At 47.9% G+C, this 22,780-nt stretch overlaps 2 protein-coding genes across 7 annotated transcripts in view; both read left to right on the top strand.

The window, feature by feature from the left end:
* Positions 1-9,738, top strand: part of STMN3 (stathmin 3) — a 34,495-nt gene extending 24,757 nt beyond the window's left edge. Inside the window, exon 5 of the mRNA XM_053244875.1 lies at positions 1,116-9,738. Within this exon, the coding sequence (XP_053100850.1) occupies positions 1,116-1,175 (60 nt within the window). The 3' untranslated portion in view covers positions 1,176-9,738. The remainder of the gene's footprint in view (positions 1-1,115) is intronic.
* A 5,755-nt stretch (positions 9,739-15,493) lies between these two features.
* GMEB2 (glucocorticoid modulatory element binding protein 2) overlaps positions 15,494-22,780 on the top strand; it is a 28,374-nt gene continuing 21,087 nt past the window's right edge. The window contains exons 1-2 of one of the 6 annotated variants that reach the window (XM_053249117.1): positions 15,494-15,759; positions 21,992-22,181. In XM_053249117.1, the coding sequence (XP_053105092.1) occupies positions 22,051-22,181 (131 nt within the window). In that variant the 5' untranslated portion in view covers positions 15,494-15,759; positions 21,992-22,050. Of the gene's footprint in view, positions 15,760-21,991; positions 22,182-22,780 lie in introns of those variants that run through there. The other 5 variants (XM_053249114.1, XM_053249119.1, XM_053249118.1 and 2 more) reach the window with 5 other exon arrangements.

The raw sequence follows: 22,780 nt of genomic DNA, 5'->3' as shown, positions 1-22,780 counted from the left end.
ATGGGGTGAATGGAGCCGGGTTCTCTATGCTTCTACTGTTGTGCCACTTGGTTGGGTTCCATGGCACCTTGAAAGTGGAAAAAAAGTTGCTCTAGCTTTTTCTGCGGTCAGGACAAATTGGGCCGTTTTGAAAGGTTTTTCTTTCATTCTATCTATCTATCTATCTATCTATCTATCTATCTATCTGCATATCCCACCCTTCCAACACTCGAGTGTTCTCAGGGACCTGCATAATATTAAATACAGAGCAACCCCAACAGTATCAGCTGCAGTGTTCCCTCTGATTTTTTGCATCTGTGCACAGAATGAATTTGGTTCTGGGCGGCAGTATCCGTAGTGCCTGTATCAAGGCAGTGTCTGCTCACATATGCATTCAGAGTGGGGCCTTCTTGATCAAACCTGAGCAGGATATAAAATTAATTTGAGTGGACAACAAAAAACTTACATGCACACATCTTAGAGGGGACACTGATTGCCAGTTACAAGTATTAAAATTGGTGTGAGCAAGCTGTTCGTATTTAAGGTGCCACAAAACCCTTTGTTGCATTTGCTGCCACAGACTCACGCGGGCGCTTTCCAGATTATACCTTACAACAGTGTCAGTACTGTTCACTAAGTGTGTGCTTCCGTACTGCCTGTGTTTCGACATCGCAGTCCATGTGTTGTCAGCAAGGTGCCGTTCACATTTCTGATGCCTTCTTTCTGATTTTATCCTTGCATTTTAGTCCTACAACGTTGCATGTTTGTCGCTAAAAAAAATAGCTGTATTTTCCGGTTGTAGGAGGGTTGTGCAAGCTATTTACATCTTCAAAACGATCCTGCCAAGCCCAGACATTTGACCGCTGAACAGAGTTGAATCTGGAAAGCGCCCTGGCTTCCGCTCTGGAGCTGGCTTGAAGTCAGCAGAGAGTGCCCTCTCTCATATCTCATGCAGCAGGAACAGCAGCTGAGCTGCATAGGAAGAGGATGGAGGTTTGGGGAGTCAGGAGCAATGGCTAAGAGCCAGAAGGGAAGCCCGTGGAGGCCAAAGACAACTCCCAGGGACTACCAGTTGCCAGCTTGGCTACAATATGCTGTGTTCACAGCTCATATTTGTGTGTGTGTGTGTCTTTCAGGAACTGCACGCAGCCGAGGTGCGCAGAAACAAGGAGCAACGGGAAGAGATTTCTGGATAAAGGGCTTTTCTACACAACTAGCACCTGCTTCCTAACAAACAAATCCCAACTTTTTTTTTTGTCTATACAAGGCAACATCTGATTTCTCCATTGCCATTTCCCTCCCCCACCTTCCCTCTGGTGTACCAGGCTACATCTCCCTCCCTCCATCCCTCCCTCCCTCCTCCGTATTCTTAACCTAGCAGGGTTCATAGGAACCCCTCTGCAGAATAGCAACTAGTTCACACACATGAAATATAGAATCCATAAATCAGCTTCTCTTTGGGCTTTTCTTCTTTGAGGAAAAAACAAGATCCTTAAGCAAATGCACAAGAATTCAGGTGATAGGTTGAACGCATTCAGCAATGTTGTCAAGACGAGGGCTGTTCTCTATGAGCCATTCGCTGCTCTTGGTATGTGCCCCAAGCCAGTAAAGAATGAGGAATCAGACAAAGAAGAGCCCTTTCTGGCCCAGAAGGGTGGCAGGGTCTGCTTCACACATTATGCATTTTTAGGTGTACACTTCTAAGTGTCAACTTGAAATGTCAAGTGAGGACAAAAGTATGTTTGCCAAAGTGAATCCTATACATGCACTCATTCAGATGCCAGGACTGGCAGTGGCGGAGTATAGTTTCAGTGACAAGTCTGAGGTTTGCTTCTGTGTAATGTGTGAAAGGGCTCTCATTGCTTTCTCAGTGGCTAGAGCAGGGGTGGGATGGTGGAAGGATTTGGTGAAGAAGAGCCTCTTGCTACTGAGTCTTTGCTTTCTGTTGGCTGATTTGCAGTTTTGATGAATTGAGCTAGTAGTCCAGAGCCTGGAGAACACACACAAGACAGAGCACCACAGCAAGCATGAATTGCTGCCCTGTTTGGTCACAGATGGTAATTGTGTCTATGGCTTGAATCATGGTTTTATGTTCAGAAGATTTCTCTTCAGGCCTAAGGAATGCTGGCTAAGCAGGGGCATTGCATGACCCAAACCCATGGAAGCAGAGGCACTCTTACCCCTGGACTTTGGGGCTGAAATCTAGCGCCTCCACACCCCCTGCCCCCCCCAATCCCTTGTAGTCTATCCTGTGTGGTATGGTTTGTGCCCTCAAGAACCTATGTGTTAAAAAACGATGCTTAACTTGCGGGGGGGGGGGGGGCTCCAAAGGCCTTTAGGTCCAGGCTCCAAAATTACCTAGGTGCACCTCTGCCTGGAAGACAAATGGTTTCTGGCACAGAGCAACCTTTCACTTTGGCCATTCACTCCACACACCAGGAAAGGTGCATCTCTGCACAGCAACCTACAGGCCTTTAGCTCAACACTGTCACCAACCACAGTACACTGCACCTTTCCCTAAAGATGGGAGCGTTTTGCCAGTAGCATTGCAGGAGATGGATCTGGAGTCAGGACCACAAGGCTCTGTTGTTTTAGATAGGACGTTGTTGCGAGGGACATAAAAGACCCTTTAACAGTCTCTAATCATTGCAGCTTCCACTAAGGAAGGAGGAGGGGAGAAGAGGCACGGTAGCAGGCGGGCGTCTCTGTTGATCGTGAAGCTGGGGATACACAAAAGGCAAGAGCAATGGAATGTTCCGATGGTGATAGACTGTAAGGGCAGCTGTGCCTCCCCTTCACCCAGAAAGGCAGGCACGTGAAGCAAGGAAAGGGAGATGTGTCTCCAGTCTATGGAGCTGGTCGTAACATCCAGATGTAACCCTGAGGAGTCAAGGGTTTGAGGAGCCTCTTTACAGCTCTTTTCCAGGTCAGGTACCTGAGTTTAAATGGGGAAATACATGCAGAGCACAATTAAGTTGTGAATATCAGTTATTTACTTCATTTATAACCTGCCTTTCAGCTCACACTGTACCATGTCAGGAACCCCACATGAAAACAGTAAAGTGCATTGAGAATGCCCACTAAATCTCTAAAACCTACTGCAAGGGGGGGAAAGACACCCAATGCCTGGCAGTAGAAAAAGGCTTTATTCTGCTTCCTAAAGGTTAAACACATTTAAAACAGAGGTTAACTAGTATATCCACGTTTAAATGGTTGGGCTTAGCCACCGCCACTGTTAAGCAGAGATGCAGCAAGTGGAGGAAGCTCAAGCTACTGCTTTGGTGCTTATTTCAGGGAAACCCAGCCATTCAGATATGTGGACAGACACCATTCCAATCGATGATGCAGCATGTGTATTTCAACATTTAAATCCAGATACTTAAAAAGAAAAAATTACAGGAGTTTGCAAAGTATGCACCAGCCATCAGACTAGACATGTGAGGGATTCGAGGCCAGCTCCCCATTCTGCAATGCCACTCCTTGGGTGTCCTTTGCCAGTTCCTGTGTGTCTCAGCCCTAAAACTACCTCACTGAGTGGCTGTGACCATAGATGACGATGGCAAGACATTTCTGACACTGAATTGTGGCACAGAAGGGATCAACAATCCTACAGGAGGCCTTGCATCGTAACTCATTGCTGGAGTTAACACTGGCTCCAGCACAAAGTCAGGTCTGATGTGAGGGGACTGGAGATTTAGCACTGAAGGATGCAGAATGCCAGCCAAGTGAAATCTTAACAAGTAAGTTGGCTTTTGAACAGCCCAATCCTGAGGCCCTTGAATCAAAAGCAAGTCCCACTGAATTCAGTGGGGCTTACTCCTTAGTTAATGTGCCTTGGCTGGGGCTTCATGTCTGAAGGTTTGCCCCTTGCCAACCAAGTTCACCTGTGAAATCTCATGGTTCCCCAGTAATTCAGGCTCTCATTGTGCTGGCTAGCACAGAATGATTTTGCTCTTGTCCTGGCCATGTTATCGTTTCCCTCTTGGATAGCACTTCTAGTAGCCAGAGCTTTGCAGTGTTGTTTGATTCACCTGTACAATCACCTTGTCATTATTATAGTTTTGAAAATGGGGAACGAAGGCTCAGAGACAATAGTCCTGTTCACCCATTATGTTCAATAATGCAGATACAATCAGTATGCAGTGGCTGACATCCAGCCTACATTACTCTTGAGTAGCCCTATTGAAATTAAGTACTTTTAAAAGAAGAATTCCTTAGTACTATTGAGTAATTTCATCCTGATGTCAGCCAGTGTGAGCATGTATAGATCTGTACACATGTTTAGTAATTCACATATTATGTTCGATGCAGTACCCTTCCTTTACCTTGCATTGAGTGGGGCCTGTACCTAAGTTTACTTTTTAAATGAATGCCTTCACAATCACTCACATAAACCATATACATGTGTATAGACACCTGCATGCACATACAATGTAATGTCTGAACAGGGCTAATACCTGGCCCAAGAATCCGTATCTAAACTGAATTTAGCTACATCCCACCAGCTTTGGCCACTTGTCCACATGAGCTCAGAAATCTTCTAGATTCCTACTGGAAGCAGTAAAGTTCTCCTGAATCTCCAATGATTCCTGTCTTCCTGGTTTCTGGTCAGATTTCAGTAGTGCCTTTCCAGACACCAGGGTAAAGGGTTTGATGACCCATGGTGCCATTGGGGGGGGCACTAATCTTGCCAGTAACATCAGCCCTTGTGGATTCTCACCCCATCACAGAACTCTCTTCCTTAGGTTCTGTGGGCACTGCCCCTTGGTGGCAGGAGCTATGATGTGAACCATGACACCTTGGAGTTCAGAAATTGCTCAGTCAGGGTTACCAGAATGGTTACCATCAGGGGGTGGAGTTCAACATAGAAGGTCCATACAGCCATATCAGAGCAGCAGTTCTCAAAAGTGACTACCATGAACTTTATAGATTCAGTTGAGAAAATACAGGCTGGCTTCAGAAATGGAGACAGTCCAGGGTCACAGGACAGAGAGGGAAGTGCAGTGCTGAAGAAAGGAGCCAAAGGATACCATTGAGTAGACTCCAAGATCCACAGCACCATTGGATGCTACAAGAAGTGGGGTGGGTGGGTTCTCAGCCACCCACTTAGGCAGAAAGCAAGAGACCCTGACTCAGTCAAGGCACGGATGGAAACTGGTTGGAAGTAGGTGGTATCACAGACCTTTCCCAGCACCCATCCTGCCTTCCACGTGGAGTACCAAGGCACTAGAGAAGGGGTTCCCAATCCTGGATCCTCAGATGTTGGGCTATTACCCCTATCATCCCCTGCCATAACGGAGGCCACTGTGAATGGGATGATGTAGTGCATCAACATCTGGGGACCCACAGTGGGAACCCGTGCAGTAGAGAGCTTTGTATCCAAAGAGGCTACCATGCCCACTGAAGCATGTTTGAGCAACTGGCGGCTCTCCAGCTGTTGCTGGACAACAAAACCTATCACCCCCAGCCACTATTATGGCTGGGGATGATGGTAGCTGTAGTCGAACAACAGCTGGAATGTAACCCCTGTGTTGAAGGGTCAGAAGGAAGACAGAGCTGTCAGCCCTGTCTGTGAAGCAGTGTGCTTGGGGTCCAGAGGAAGGGCTGGGCTTGAATGTTCTCGCAAGTGAATCCATTCCTAAACAGCAGCTGTCCTAGATAAGCACCTGTGTATAATGCAGAATCATCTCATCCATCCTATAGTGAGGAAACATGTTAAAACATTTAAATTAAAATAATAATAATTTTAAGGAAAAAATAGAGTTTGTGTGTAAGAAGTGGTTGCAGTCAGTGCTGATGTCCTTGAGTGGGGTCGATGAGCACAACTGCAAGCTGTTAACAATGTCTCTTACTTGCTGTGGTGCTGGGTGTTTGATTGGTGTGTAATTTTGACTTGTTGTAAATACTGTTTTTAGTAGTATGGTTATAAATGACTGACATTGATGGTAATGGTGATGGCAACTAGGAACGTCATACTCATGAGCATGAGCTCAAAAGCGGCATTCGCCTTGGTTATTACCCATGTGGAGTCCAAAAGCATTTAGAGCCGGAGTCTCAAAGTGTGGATGTCCTACAGATGTTGGCCTACAACTCCCATCATCCCTGACTACTGGCCATTGTGGCTGGGCGGATGGGAGCTGTAGTCCAAAAACAGCCAGAGGACTGCAGTTCAAGACCCCCGAGTTAGGTATAGGTTAACAGGCAGAATGTCTGAGGCCTGGTTCTCACTGATATACGTCTGGGCTATACCACTAGAGATGGTGATGAGAATTCTCATGACTGAATGCTCCTCCATACAAAAATATTTCCTGCACATAGAAAACCAGCATGTCAAGCAGATGACTAGGCTAGAACACAGTTTTCTATGTGTAGCAGATGTTTTTGTATGGAGGAGCATCCCGCGGTGTAAGCACCCACCTGCATCCTGAAGTGGTACAGCTCAGACACAGGCTGGCCACCACAACGAGGGCTTATAGCACACATGGCATTAAATGTGTTGCATGGCCCTGGGAACCAGGCCTGGGTCAGAACAGAAAGGGTTAGTATCGATGCACTGCTGCACGGTCAGTCTTTTTGCCTGGAAGAGCAGCTGAGATGCTTTACATATTTTTTTTAAAGCGGGAGATTTGGGGAAGCAGCACAAACAGAATTAAAAAGGAGGAGCTAGAAGCTCACTAGCGCAGGACTTTTCAGACTTCTGTACTCAGATGTTGTTGGACTACAATTCCCATCATCCCCAGTCACAATGGTATTTGGCTGGCAGTAATGGAAGCTGTAGTCCAACAACATCTAGGAACACAAATTTGAGAAGCCCTGCACTGGTGAACTGGGATGGAACTGAGAAAATCTGTTCTAAAGATACTACGAGGTCAAAAGCTAGATGGAAAGAGATTTGTAAGGGAGTGCATTTAAAAAAACAACTGAGCCTGACATTCTGGAAGATCTAGTTTCAGTCTAGTAGTCATACAGCCTTGAGGTCTACATGATCCAGTTTGTCCCTTAATAACAGCAAACAAAGCATACAGTAGGTGAACTTGTGGAAGGTAATACAATCTCTTTCTCTATGAAGGCCTCCTTTTACTTCCCAACAATACAATCACTGAGTCTGGCTGCTTCACCCCTGTTGTCCTTGGGTCTTTGGATTCATGTACTACTCCAAATCCTCATAGTGAACGATGATGAGTCTAAGTCTGTGTGTAGGCTCAGAATTATTTGCTTTCTGGAGACACTGATAAATGTAATTGCTGGAAGACTTAGCTGAATTACACACTTCACTTCTAAGATTGGTAGCTGAATGCATGAAATGCATTGTACTTAAGGTGACATGGAAATTCGGTGTCACCCAATCCAAGATGGCCTATTTACACATGCAAGTCATGTTTCAGTCTTTGAGATGAACATGCCTGTGTGAACAAGGCCTTAGACAGTCAACACTAGTCAGTGAATTCTACCTATGGTGCTTATGTAGATAAGAATGGAATCTTTATTTCTATCACATAACTCTTTCAGTGCTTTTACGATATAGCAGGTGTATCCAAGGATGGATTAGCTTCGGGTATGCTGATGCATCAGGTAGAGGAAATGGGCATGTTATCTGATAGAAGTCTGGATCAGTCTTTATCATTATTGATGTAATATGCTATGTAAAGGAAATTATACCAAATGCATCAGGAGCTATACAATTGGATGTATGAGAGAGGCCAGGAAAATGAGTTTGCTGAGTATCAAAAGATTCATCAAAGAGATGCATTTTTTCCACAGCCTGAAATGTTGAATAATACTGTATAATGTGTGCTTACCAGAACATCTTATTCATGGTAAAAACAAAACCAAAACCCAACAACTTTGGAGAAGTGGCTCTGAGCGAATGATAAAGCTTGTCCCTGGCACATTTTATTGTTATTTATTTATTTATTGTTAAATTTATATACTGCCTTTCATTAAAAACAATCCCAAGGTGGTTTGTTTTTCATCCACAATGAAATTCACTTCCTAGGATGACTAGGGATGGAGTTATTTGTGCTAGAACTTGAACTTCTTGCCTTTCATCCGCCCCCTCTCCACAGAATTCCCCTTTGCAGCCATTCCCATAGGTTGCTGTTTGCAAGGAAATTCTACGCGATATAATTTCTAATTTTCTTGTGACAGAACTAAAAGGTTTCAAAGAACCTTCCCTTGACACACTTCTAACTTGTTTTTGAGGTGCTCCATACTTCTCTTAGAGATTATGAGCTGAATTTGGGGCCAAGCAACCAAGCTGAATGTGAGGGAGAGGAATTAAGCTGTGTTATTTCAGATTCGGGGGGGGGATATACAAATTATTAAGCACCTGAAAGTGGTTTAGCACATTTCCAGTGCTTACTTTGCCATATTTTCCATATGCAAATTGGGAGCCTGCTCAATGCAAGAAGAGAAATTTTGCAGTTGACACAAACTTATTCAGCATTAGCAATTCCAAGAAAAGGGCTAAAAGTCTGTATCATGTTCAGAGTACTCAATCTTCCACTTCTTTTAACAGAGCAACAGCTCTGCCTTGTTTTCAGACAGTACAGCTGTAAGACTGTAAGTTCTGTGGCTTTGTCCATGCATATTTTGGAAAATCTTATTTCAAGTATCATTTTGTTGCTGTTGTGGAACAAACCCCACTGCTAATGATGTTGGGAGGGGATTACCCCAAATGCTTTTTCAGTGCAAAGTGGTGATTACCTGAGATCTGCATTCATGTCATAAGGAGGGTTTTCTGCCACCTGTTTAACATCCTTCTATAGTCCTGAGTGTCTTCTTGGTTGTCTGGCACAACTGGCTTCATTCCACAAAACTTGCATGGCTGTCATTGGGCCCTCCCACTCAGTGTGATTATGTGCCTGTGTGCATTCAAGTAAACCTATCTAGCTAGTGAATATTGCATCACACACATGGAGGCAGGGAATGGCTGTTTATGGTGCTATTGATATTACTGAACAGCAGATTTCATACTCGGACTGCTAATACACTACACTTTGTAGTCAGGTATCTCTTGAGCAATGTAGAACACAGGCACTAGTCACAATTTGGGCTTTTACAGCCCACAGCTTTGCTGTATAGTGAAAAGAGAGTCGTGACCTTCGATGCTAGAGAGGTGAGCGATATGTCCAAAGCTAGAGTCTTATTCTGACAGATATGTGGATCAGCAGCTCTTGCTACAACCTGCTGACGTCCTTGAAAGCAAGTCCCATTGGAACCAAAGGGACTTACTTCTGGAGCAAACTTAGTTGAGACTCGGCTGTCGATCTTCTTGTTTCTCAGCCATGGAATATGTAAAATGGGGAGAAGACTTCCTCCTTCACAGGGGTGCTGTTAAGGGTTACTGTATGGAGAGCGCTGTGTAAGAGTTGTGTTATGGCTTTAACACTGGCCTCCTCCTCGTGTAAGAGTGGGCTGAGCCTACACAAAGGCGGCTTTAAATCTCCAATCCTCAATGGCGTTTCAGTTCCCCAAGAACTTCCCTCCTGTCCTCTCCTGATAAAGTCTGTCTGAATGTCATTGGTCTTGCACAGGATTCACTTCTTAGGATGCAGCATGTGCTGTCTTTGTCCTTCCCAATAGGCAGGAAAGTGAAGAAACTGTAATGGTGTTATGAATGGACTTTTCACACTCTTGAAAAGAGCCTCATGTGATTCCTTTAAGTCTACCACATGCATTTCATTGTCAACTTGAGGTCGTTGTTGTGCAAAAGAAGTGATTAATGAGGAAAAGAAATAAACTTGGTATGAAACCACAGCTCCTCCGTTTTATTCATTTGTCCAGCCATTATCTTCTAGTACTGCAGTTTTTAAACTGTTCTCCTGGGAACTCCTTACCCAGTTCTATCCAGCAAATCTCTGGTCTGGCTAATGCAGAAGCTACCCTGTCCCTAATACCCACAGCAGCAGCATATACACTACTGAATGGAGTTTGAAAATTCCTCCCCTCAGGGGCCCCCTTCCATGCTGTCTGCACATGGAAGAAGATTCTGAGCATAGTCGGGACACACTCTCAGTTCATGGTGGGGGTGGGCCTGGCTGTGGGGCCTAGCTGTCACCACATGTGAACTGAGAACATGCCCATGAAGGTGCCCTGCCGTCGCCTGTGGCAGCACGTTTCAGAAGAAGAGTGGTAATGATGGGCAGGCTGTCTTTCAGGCAGCTTGACCAATTTTCTTAATTGGTCAAGCTGCCTGAAAGACACTCTTCAATGTGCTGCCACAGGCAACAGCAGGGCACCTTCATGGGCATGTTCTCAGTTCACATGTGGTGACAGCTAGGCCCCACAGCCAGGCCCACCCCTCCATGAACTGAGACTGTGTCCCGACTATGCTCAGAATCTTCTTCCATGTGCAGACAGCATGGAAGGGGGCCCCTGAGGGGAGGAATTTTCAAACTCCATTCGGTAGTGTATACGCTGCTGCTGTGGGTATTGGGGACAGGGTAGCTTCTGCATTAGCCAGACCAGAGATGTGCTGGATAGAACAGCATTTGCAAAAGCTGGGTTAGGCTTAGGTGACCACAGGTGCACCCCAAACATCCTGCAGAATAAAGATACCACCTCAGGCTAAGAACAATACTCACAAGATTGATAAATTATATAAGCAAATTTATTCTAGTCAACCAGCTTTAATCATAATCCATATAAAAATACAATTAAACTAGCTGACCCCGCACAGAGCATCTGTGCAGTTGTACACACTGAGTCTGTGGCATCCCCCCGCAGCGCTCTCGCTCGCTCTCCCCCCCGCAGCTCTCCCCATTGGGTGGGCCAGGGCCAGGCCATCCCGCCGCCGCCTCCCACCTCCTCCTCCCGGCTGGTAGGGCTTTGCCTGCCATCTGCCCACCTTCTCGCCGCCGCCATTATTTCTCCCCGCCACCGCCTCCTCTTCCTGGCCAGTGGGGCTTCATCTGTTGGCCCTCCATCTCTTCATCCTGGCAGCCGCCATTATTTCTCTCCGCTTCAATGCTGGAACTCTTGCACACTCTAGAGCATCTGCGTGTGAGTACCTGATTGCTCCCCTCACCTGGTCTGCACTCCTCCTCCTCCACCCCGTTGCTTCCATCCCCCTCACCCTTCTTGGTCATGGCTGCAGCACTGTGGCCGCCTATCCCCAGAGATCTCCCCACCCTCTCCCGAGCCCCGCTCCTGCTCCTCCCCCCAGGAGCAGCAGCAGTGGTTGACCGGACCATTCCTCGCTGCTGCCACCACCATGGCCGCTCGTTCCCCTCTGGCCACTGACAGGCCCAGGCCCATCCCTTGCCTGCCTGCCTGTGACAATGGCCTCGGTAGCCCCAAACAACAGCAGTGGTTGACCGGGCCCTTCCCCGTGGCTAGTGCTGCCATGGCTGCTCATTGCCCTCAGGCTGCTGCAGGCTCAGGCCCGTCCCTTGCCCTTCCTTCGGCCTCTCTTCCCCCTCCCTTCTTTTTCTCTTTCTCTCTCCTCCACTCGCTCTTCCCCCTCTTTCTTCCCCCTCCCTTCATGTTTTTTCTCTCCTTCCCTCCCTCCCTGAGTTAACAGATCTTGTTCATCTTGTTTCCTCATTTAATTCACACAATGGCATCCTCCTTCCCCTCAAGGGGCTCTTTCCAGACCCCTGCCTGCTATCCTTTTATAGATATAGATTGCTCTCCTCTACAATCAAGAACATCTTCCAACCAGTAACAGTTGCATTCTGACCTTAACCATCACAGGCTCATCCTCCTTATCTGCATAGGGAATCCCCACTGCCCAATCACCACAGTGCCACAGGCTCCTCCTCCCTATCTGCATATGGCATCCCCACTGCCCAGTCACCATGGTGCTTCTGCTCTCACAGGCTCCTCCTCCCTATCTGCATATGGAATCCCCACTGCCCAATCAGGTGCTTCTGCTTACAAACTTTGTCAGCCAAATTGCCTCCTTTCTACCACGTCCCCAGCATGCCCGTCTTGGAGAATTAATAATATAGATTCAAGTAGTGATTAACAAGTCAAGAGAAAAATTCCAAATGTGGCTACTTAGAAGCATAGAAATAAATGCAGGAATTACTGATCATGTATATAGAAAAGGAAAGAAATCCAACATGTTTCACTTAATTGGAATATCCAACAAAAAAAATCTTCCATTTAAGCTTGAAAAGACATAACTCTAAGACAAGATTCTGCAGTCTTCTGAAAGGGTTTCCCATAAAAAGAAGCAAATGACAGAATTGCAGATTTGAAAAAAAAAACATATTAATCCCAACTTTCAGTTTGCAGAGGAAATCTCTTTTGCACCAACCAGTTGTCGCCACATTCCCATCTGGTTTCTGACCCGCCCTCCTGAAAACTGTCTTGGGGTATCAACAGAACACAACAGCATCAGACACTGGCCAAGGGGAGCTTTTAAATTCAACAGCACCTCAAGATGCTCCATGTTTTGTAAATATATATTCCAGTGGAAATAAATTTAGTTTTTAATTGGTTATACTTACATAGTTACAATGTTAACTGAAATGCCCCAAGTTTTGTGGCTGGAAGACTGGAATTCTGCTGCTAAAAAAAGGGCACATTCTGCATTTGGAAAACATAATGCAAAGTAGATTAGTCCGAATCCCTTAATTTGCATGTTTGTGCACAATGATTATATGTGGGGAGGGAAGTACAGAATGCAGATTTTGCTATATGAATTAGTGTGGAGTGGCTTTCTGCCTGCTGCTGAAAGGTAAATCTGCATCAGCCAGATGTACATCGGCTAGATGTACATCAGCCAGCGTGGTGTAGTGGTTAGAGTGCTGGACTAGGACCGGGGAGACCCGAGTTCAAATCCCCTTTCAGCCATGAGACTAGCTGGGTGACTCTGGGCCAGTCACTTCTCTCTCATCCTAACCTACTTCACAGGGTTGTTGTGAGGAGAAACCTAAATATGTAGTACACCGCTCTGGGCTCCTTAGAGAAAGAGCGGGATATAAAATGTCAAAAAAAAATCTCTTCAATTCTCTCATACGGGTCCAGAACTGCCTCCTTGAGTTGATTGCAACTGTCTGGCTTGTGTGCTGGCAAGGTGGAGAATATGCTCTGTGCACCACCTGTTAAATAAGGAGTCAGAAGAGGCACTCATCCGTGCTGGAGTCACTAAGAGGCTTTGGCTATCTTTTCAAACGTGCAACACTTTTTCAGTATCATTTTCTTGGGTCACTTGGTAAGCTGGAAGTTGATGGATGTTGTGCTGCCCCCTGCTTTGAAGATCTGTGAACAAGTGGATGACTTGCAGTAACTTCCGTTCTCAGCAATCTCATAAAGTTACAATGGGCCTCCTGCAGCAGCTTGATCAAGTCATGTGACACCTTCTCCTGGTGCTTGACTAACTAGTGAGCAAGCTGTGTGAAAAGTTCATAGCTGCGGACACGCCTTCTATTCCCTGAAGCAATGGCTGTGCCTATATTCTCCATCAATGTGTACTTGGCTTTCTGCAAGCCTGGAAGAGCACTTTTTGCCTATCCCACACTCCAGGAAACCCTCGCCCCCACTATATAACAATAAAATCCTCAGGACTGAAGTTATTACTGACCCTTTAGAACTATAGCACAGCAGAGGAAGGCCTCAAAGGAGTGGGAAAGAAAAAATAGGTCAGCCAGGCCAGAATACCACTACGAGGCTCCTGTTCTTGGCTGGCTGCAGCCAGGAACACGTTTCCGAGGAATGCAATCTGGAGATACAGTGCCCCCAGTATCTCCTTTCACAAAACAAAAGCGCAGTCCCCTACAAGAATGCCCCTGTCCTTCTACTGAGTGAATGCTTCACAGCACTGCCTACATCCATGGAACTCTTGCACAGGATTTTCCTACCTTGCCAGGCTGCATCCTTGCACTCCCACATGTGTGAGGGGCTTCCTTTTCCTTAGGTATTGTGCACAGTATGTTGTGCAGAGTATGTTCCTGCTGCACCTGCACATTCAGGGTCTCCAGTTGCTGATGGCAGTGACACATATCACTATAAACGTTCTTTAGCAGATAAGCTAAGCCTTGTTGCTCTCATCAATAAAAGCAACAAATGCCTTTAAAGGCCAAGTAATGGACCTCTCTGTTCTCTTGCCACAGTCTTCTCTTTTTCAGCTCAGCTGCAACTGAGCTGATGTGGTCTGGCTTGCTTCTGATACTGAAATGTAGCATCTAGGGCAGGGAACCTCCCTTGCATCCAAATGAATGCCACTGAGGCTTGCAAGCGTGGCTTCGTCTGTCAGAACTTTTGAACAGGCCCATCTACACATTATCTTCAGTCTTCACAGGGGAGCGAGGGGTAGGGTTAACCACATGCCTCTGCCCACAGTATCAATCAAAACTGCCCAGAAGGCAAGCACACATTGGGGCAAATGTCTCTACCTACCTACCTACCTACCTAGCAGGCCACATATACTGGGGGCACAATATATAAAAATACATAATTGTGCCCAGCCTTTATAATTACATAAATCTGAAAATAATATAAAATATAAGTATAATTCATAACTTTATAAATATTATGCAATATGTAAGCTCACACTGGTGAATATATGTCTCTACCTACCCACCTACAAATATGCCAAATATTTATATACCGCTTTTCAACAAAAGTTCCCAAAGCAGTTTACATACATAGAAGATGGCTCCCTGTCCTCAAAGGGCTCACAATCTAAAAAAGAAACATAAGATAGACACCACCAACAGCCACTGGAGGGATGTTGTGCTGGGGATAGATAGGGCCAGGAGTTGCTCTCTGGAAAAGCCTCTCCCCCTGCTCAGTAAGGAGAATCACCACTTTTTAAAAGGTGCCTTTTTGCTCAGTGACAGCAGGGATGCCTGACTGCCTGCCTGCCTACCTACCTGGGAAGCCACTTCATGCATTTGATGAAACAGACCTCAAACCACTCTCGATGGCGTTTTCTGGAAGGGCTGTGAACAATTTACTGCAAGGTCTGGAGTCTAATAACTCAAGTTAAGGAAGGTGTGGAGACTTTCTCTGTTCTCAGATTACCACAATGTCGCTCGTGTGCTTCTCTTCCTCCCCCAAACCCTCGAGGAGGAGCAAGATATACACTGAAACGCGTATGCAATAAAGAGGGAAACTTCTTTCTAACACAGAAGTCAAGGAACAGTCATAGGAAGATCATACCGCAGGGGCCAAAGCGCTGGACTAGGATCGAGGAGACCTGAATTCAAATCCCACCCCAAAACAACAACAAATAGCCCAGGGTCGCGCCACCACAGCAGCGACGAAACACAAGCCGAGGTGATGCATTTTGCCCCCAACACCATAAAACCTCCCTATGCCGCAGCAGCGCGAGCAGAGGGCGCGGTCCCGACAGGAGCGCCTGCTCAAGCTAGCGCGTGGGAAGCCGCCGGCACACAGGCCAGCGAGGAAGCGCGTCCCCGCTCGTCCACGTCGTCGTATCAGCCCAGCGCGCGGGCACGACGCCGCAGACACTCCGAGCGAAGGCCCCCCCCCCGCGCCGACCTTCCCCGCCCGCGCAGGCGCGCTGGCCCCGCTGCGGGATTCTTCTCACCCAGTCCCAGCAGCCTTCAAAAGCCGCCGCCGCGGCACCGCACGGCTCTCGAGCGCCCTCCCCAGGCTGTGAAATAAGTCTCGGCCGCCTCCCCGCAGCAGCATTAGCCGCGGAGGAGTGCGCCTGCGCAGAGGCAGCCGGGCAGCGCGCGCGCCAGAGCCCCAGCTTTCCTCACAGACCAGACAAGCAGCCGCCGCCGCTTCCCTCCCCCCCGCCCTTCCCTCCCCCGCCGTCACTGGAACCTCAAGCCCGGGCGTCGGACACCAGCGGCCGAGGTAAGAGCGCCACGACCCCGGCGGCCGCCGCCGGGGCCTCCGCACGCGCCCTCCGTCCGTCCAGCCAGCCAGCGGGTCCCTGCGGAGCGTCAGGACGTTATTACGCGGCGGCGAGGAGACGGCGACGGCTGCGGCGCTCGGCCTCTCCTCCTCCACCCCCCCCCATCTCGCGCCTCTGCCCCTCCCCCCCGCCTCCCTCACGCTGCCAGAAGCGCCAGGCTGGGGTGCGCGCGCGCGCCATGGGGCGCGGGCGGGGGGGGGATTGAGAATCGAGGGAGCGAGCGCTAGCAGCGGCACGGTTCGCTCGCGCGCGCGCGCAGGGAGCTCCTGGGCCGCACCAGGCAGCTTCTCCCGCGGAGCCCGCCGCGGAAACGAGGCGAGGCCCCAGCAGTAGGCGAGCGAGGCGTCACTGGCCTGGCGGGGGCGCGGCGCGCCGCTCCCATCTCGCGCCCGCTGTCCTCAGGAGCTGGCTGCGGCTGCTGCCCGCGAGCGAGGAGGATGCGTGCCCGGCCGCCGCCGCCGCCTCTTGCTGCACTTGCAGGTGGCGCCTCCCTGCGAGGCACCGCAGCTCCTCTCCGCTCGGCCCGGCTCAAAGTTTTGCGCGGCGCGTGGTGGAGCCCACAGCTCCTCTCGTGTCTGTGCGCGCGCACACAGCCCGTCTCTCTCTCTCTCTATCTCTATAGATATAGATATATAAAATTGCATGCCTGTTTGTCTGTCTGCCCCCTACATAGTCGCACACCCTTTGAGCTATAGGGACCAAACTTGGCAAAGTGACTGCCTAGGACCCAACGGGCGGCCCGGAACCCCGACAAGACAACCGCTATAGCCACAAAACTGATCTTATGGAGGCATTTACAAAGAGCAAGGCGCCCCATAAGCCCGAGCAACGCCGGGTACTTAAAGCTAGTAAAAAGGAGCAGGCAGTCCTCTGAAAAGTAAAGGCTCAGGGCCAGGGTCGCTGCTGAGGACGAGAGCGAGCTGGAGTGTTGCACAGTCCTGGGCATATTTAGACCCAGGAAAGCGATAGCTGTATTCAGTTGGGCTTATTTGATTGATTGATTGATTGTTAAATTTATATATCTCCTTTCATTAAAACAATCCCAAGGTGGTTTACAGCAAAATTTAACAACAAGATTGTAAAAAAGATACAATTAAAATATTAAGCTAAAAATATAAAACAAATCTGATTAAAAATTCAAAACACAAGCATAAAAGCAATACAGAGTACAAAGAGCAGCTGCAGAGACAAACATATAAAAGCCTGGGTGAAAAGCCATGATTTAGCGTGCTTTTTAAAAGCTGTGATGGAGACTGAGGAGTGAATAGCCACCAGGAGAGCATTCCAGAATCTTGGGGGCAGCAACAGAGAAGGCCCTGTTCCGCATGCACGACAACCAAGTCTCCCTCATTGTCGGCACCTGGAGCAGAGTCTCCTCAGATGACAACCCTTGGGAGCTTAGTGGGGTGGCGGGATGGGGGTGTTAGGCTGGCCGCCTTGGGAAATAGGCTCTGTGGAATTCAGTGGGACTGACTGCCTTGCACAAGAATGCACTATTCATAGGGAATAAGATCCTAGTAGGGACTATGTTTTATGCTTCTGATTTAAAGTTTTGTTGTGAACACTGTGGGTCGGGCTGGGTGTGTGTGTTTTGCATTTCCCTAAACTGCAGGATAGTATGTGGTCTTTCCAGTTTCCTTCTCTTTGGTCTTAGAAGCATATTGTGTTCTGCTTTCAGTTACAGGCTGAATCTGAAGGCTGTATCTGTAGCCTTAATCATCTGTGTATGGTGCAGACTGTTTCATAGGCTCCTCTTCTCCTGTCTGCATTTTGCTAGCTGCAGCTTTCCACTGGGTGCCCACCACTGCCTGTCCTTTCAGACTAAATTAGAGTGACATGTGTCTCCCCTTCAGACGAATTCAGGGTGCCAGGAGACAAGGGAACAAGTGGCAAAAGCTTGCAAAGTCATCAACCCTTAGAAGAATTAATGAAGTCTCAGATTACATCTGCCTTCCAGGGTCATAGTAGTAGATGAAACATTTGCTGTGCAAGTGTACTCGTCACTGGAGTAGTAAAGGAGATTCCAGGTCAAACAGATGACTTGTTCTGGAGTACCATGGGATTTTGAAGAGCAGCATGGAGTATCCCTTTTTAGATTTCCCCCACCCCTCCTTTTGGGGATGGCAAGGTTGAGGAATCTGACATGTCTTGCTCAATTTAGGTTGCAAGCTCCACTGGCTTTGCTCTTCTCTTCCCTGCCAGCAGGCCCTCTGAGCACAGTGTGATGAACTGGCACCATTCCTAGATGTTGGATAAAATGCCCCTCTTAAAATGCACCCTTCTGATTTGGTGTTGCATACCTTCTAGTCTTGCCCATGCTTGTGACTCTTGGTACTTGTGGCAGGCATTCTCTCTGCATTTACAATGGGAGGCAAGAACCTCTTCTTGTTTGGGAACACAGTGAGGCTCTACACACAGTCAAGGTGAAGAGCCTCTAGGGATCTGGTGGGGAGAGCAGGCTTAGCCCACTCTTCCCGCACACAAACAGTTGCTTGTTGTTGAGCAGCCAGATTGACTACCCAGATGAGCAGCAGCTTCGGTCAGGTGCTCCCACACCATGCCACGTCTCACTGGGGAGCTCGGGGGAAGGGGAATGCCACTGCACAGAGCCCTGGCCCTCCAGAGCTCCAGGAAGGCACAGCATGAGGTGCGGTGCCTTCCTGGGGGTACCCCCCATCCACGGCTGACACACAATCAAAATAACGAGGTTAACAGAGCGCTCAATCTGTTAACCTTGTCTAGTGGGAGGGTTACTTAGGCAGGCTTGCCCAGTGAGTCCAACAATCACTAGAAACCAGGCTGGGCTCCCTTAGCCTGGTTTCTAGTGATTGTGGGAATAGCTTCATTATCTACTTAACATCTGGCTAGTTAGTGTGGAGGTATGCATGCTCTTTTAAAAATCCCAGGTTGCCAATCTCCTACAACGTGATGCAGACTGTTCACAGGAGCCATAGCCAAGTGCATGTTTTGCATGCAGAAGGGGTTCTTTCGCTGGCATCTGCAGCTGAAGGATTTCAAATCAGGGTCTTGGAGAGTCTGTGCTAGTCAGAATTGATAATACGGCTAGGTGGACTCCTTCAGTATAAGGCATCTTTATATGTTTGGTTTTTGTTTTAATCTGTTTTATGTTGTTGTAAACTGCCCAGAGACATAAGTTTGGGGTAGAGTACAGATATAACAAATAAATATGATCAGGCTACGTTTTTCTCTGACAACAGGGTCTGGTTGCTAAATATTTGTTACCTTTAGGAACTGAATTGTACCACCTAATTGCGCAGCGGGGAAGTGACTTGCCTAGCGAGCAAGAGGTTGCTGGTACGAATCCCCTCTGGTACCTATATCAGATAGCAGTGATATAGGAAGATGCTGAAAGGCATCATCTCATACTGTGCAGTACATAGCAATGGTAAACCCCAACTGTATTCTACCAAAAACAACCGCAGGGCTCTGTGGTCACCAGAAGTCAACACCGACTTGACGGCACAACCTTACTGCCCATGTACAGTCAAGGACTCTATGTCAGGTACTTCATCAATTGTGGATGATGAAGACGCAGAGGCTCTGCAACACATTTAAGCAGTGTACAGCCATGGTTCTCATTTATGCACCCTAGTCTGGAATTCTGAGGAGCACTATGGCCGCATCACAGAAACCTACTGGATCAGGATGAAACAAGTTAATATACCAAGATTTCTCAGATGTAACTTAAGAGAGAACAGTTTCAGAATATGTTAATGCCTTAATGCCTCCTCCTTCCCCCCCAGTTATAATTTGGCAGCCCTCATTTTCAGAAAATGGGTTGGAACCCTTGAAAAATTAATACATGCTCATCAGTGTGCCTTTTTAGATGCAAGGGAACAGCCCTGCTGGATCAGGCCCAAGGCCTATCTGAAAATTCATCAGATAATTTGGACATCTGAAAATTTTGAAACTTGCCTCATTACCCCAACTTCTAGATCATTTATTTATGAACAAGTTAAAGACACTGGTCCAAGTACAGTTTCCTGGGGGACCGCACTTCTTACTTCCCTCCATTGTGAAAACTGTCTTTTTATTCCTACCCTCTGTTTCCTGTCCTTCAGCCAGTTACCAATCCACACATGAACCTGTCCCCTTATCTTATGACTGCTAAGTTTACTCAAGAGCCTTTGGTGGGAGTGGCGGCAGGGAGACTTCCATTTTCTGAAGGAAGTCTTCTTCCCTTGTATAGCTTCCCTGATTCAACTTGTTCGCCACGCTGACTAGGGATGTGCACAGAACTGGTTTGGAGGCCCTTTATGGGGCCTCTGAACTAGTTCGAAAGGCAGCTTGTTCTGCCGTTTCGATGGTGGGGGGTGCTGCTTTAAGAGCAGGGGAGGGTGCACTTACCCCTCCCTCTGCTCTTCCCCTGTTGGCATTCCTTTTTTCTTAAAGTTCATTGGGGCAGCAGCATACCTCCCTGCAACCCTGTTGCCCCCATTTACCGGATATAACCAGAAGTATCCGATGTGCCTGTGCACGCCAGCATGGGTGTGCACATGTGGGGTGTGTGTGTGTGTGTGTGATGGTACTGCGTGTGATACTTCCGGTTTTATCCGGCCAGCAGGGAGGTATGCTGCCGCCCCTATGGACTGTAGAAAAAAGGAGCGCTGTCAGAGGGAGGGGTAAGTGCACCCTCCCCCACACTTAAAGGAGCACCCACCCATCCCCGCCATTGAACCATCCCTGCCTAGTTCTGTGCACATCTCTAATGCTGGCGTTGTCCTGAATTTAGTGGTACCTTTCTTCCTTCTTGGCATACATTCCAACTGAGCTTGTAGTATTGTGGTTTTAAATAAGTTCTATGCTTGCTGGAGTGATTTGGCCCTCCTGACTTCCTCTTTCAGCTTCCTTTTTACCAGTTCTCTCATTTTTGAGAAGTTTCCTCTTCTGAAGTCCAACACATCTGTCTTGGATTTCCTTGGCAATTCTCCATTCGCATATAAGCTGAATTGGATCACACTCTGGTCACTGTTACCCAGCTCTTCAACTCTTACATCTCGCACCAGTCCTGGGCACCATTCAGCATTAAGTCCAAGGTTGCATTCTCTCTGGTTGTTTCTGTGACCAACTGTTCTAAGGCACAGTCATTTAGTATGTCCAGAAATTTGGCCTCTCTGTCATTACCACAATGTGAATTTTCCCAGTCTGCATAAGGGTAATTGAAGTCACCCATTATTAGAACTCTGCCTCTCTGATTTGCTTCTCTAACTCCAGATCACTCACCATGTTTTGATCTACCATGTTTTGACCACCCGTGACAGCTAAAGAGGATTGGGGGGGGGCCCTAGGGGAGTGGAGGGCAGGGCTTGGACTTTGCCCCCCCCCCCGAGTCCAGGGGTAAGAGCACCCCTGCCCCCGCCCCTCCCCGGGCTTGGCTCCTAGAAACCTCTTTGCTTGCACATTGGAAGTCTTGGGTCCATCTAGCTGGTTCATTTGTTAACTAATATGGCCAGTCTTTCCATTGGTGTGCTCAAGGCAGGTGGCAAGAGCAGCAGTGCACCGAGCAGTACAGAATTACAGCAGGCATAAGAATAACTGTCTGGGAAAGACGAATCTCCTGGTGGCAGCTGATGGCCTGTGGCAGTGTTCTTCATTGTAAGGCCCAGGGGCCAGTGGTGGCCCCCCTAACTGCAGCCCTCTGACTAACTGGGCCTCAGTGAAGGATTGGCCCAAGCTGAATACTCTGCACAGGCCCCCTGGCATCGCGTGATCATGGCCGTTGTTGTGTTTTTCCGGTGCAGGGGCTCCTGTAAGGGAAACTGAACTCTCTTGGGACCCTGCACCATCTTGGAAGGCATGCACAGAGTGCTGGGTAGTGTCGCCCTTCCCAGCGCTTTCCCCATAGAGCTCTTAAGAGAGGGCTCTGCAATGAAAGAAGTGCAGTGTTGGGCAGAGGTCAGCACAGAGGGGAGTGGTCTCACATTGAAAGTTTTTTGCCCAAGTGGCCCCTGCTTGGAAAATAGTGAAGTTCACTGTGCTTTGGCAAATGGAGACTGATGTTGGCCCCTCCTGTTGCCAGTTGTGGCAAAGCTAAAGGACTGCATTGTATTAAAATGTTCCTGGTCCTTGTTACATTAGATATTAGAAACCAGTCATTCAACTGGGCAGGTAAGCAGAGTGGTAATTTTTTAAATCCTTGTTTTGCAACAGGAAAAAGATTCTAGAAGAGGCCTTTCTCACCACGCTGGTGCTGGCTCACCTTTTTATTGATGGCTACCCCGGATGTGAGCGTTCACATGGAGGAGGTAGTGGTGGTAACTACTCCGGACAATGTGGTTGATGGCAGCGGTGTGGAGGAAGTGAAAACTGTGCTAGTCACCACCAATCTGTCCCAGCATGGGTAAGCAAAAGGAATCTTTAGTCCCTGGGGTGGGTAACTTTAAGGTTTCAGGCACTGCTGCTCCACACCCTGTGTTCATTTCACTGTTGCTTTGCGTGCAGAAGGTTCCAGATTCAGTCCCCTGGCAGCATCTCCAGGTAGGGCTGGGTGAGACACCTGCCTGGAACCTTGGAGAGCTGCTGCCAGTCAGTGCAGACAATACTGAGCTAGATGGACCAAGGGTCTGACTCTGTATAAGGCAGCTTCCTATGTTCCTGAGAGAGTTCTAGGGAGAAACAGCTCAAAAACCAGAAGTACACTTAAACCCCCTACACACACACACACACACACACACACACACACACACACACACGCTATCCCCTGTTAGAATAAACAGACTGAGCTGCACACATTTCCTATATCCCAGACTGAATTGGTTTTAATTTGTTATAAAGGAGAGAAAAAATAACCCTACTCCAAACCTTCAGCCAAAACTGTGATCCCAAATTCAGACCAAGTGATTCCTGTTTCACGCTTTGGGGCCTTGGTAGCAGTGTTCCCTCTAAGGTGTTTTTTTTAGTGTCTGCTTAGTTAATTTTGGATCACACTCAGGTTGAGTC

The sequence above is a fragment of the Hemicordylus capensis genome, chromosome 4 (genome assembly GCF_027244095.1).
Source record: "Hemicordylus capensis ecotype Gifberg chromosome 4, rHemCap1.1.pri, whole genome shotgun sequence".
In the NCBI taxonomy this organism is placed as follows: Eukaryota; Metazoa; Chordata; class Lepidosauria; order Squamata; family Cordylidae; genus Hemicordylus; species Hemicordylus capensis.
The sequence above is the reverse complement of the archived record's forward strand: the minus strand, read 5'-3'. Positions and strand labels throughout refer to the sequence as shown.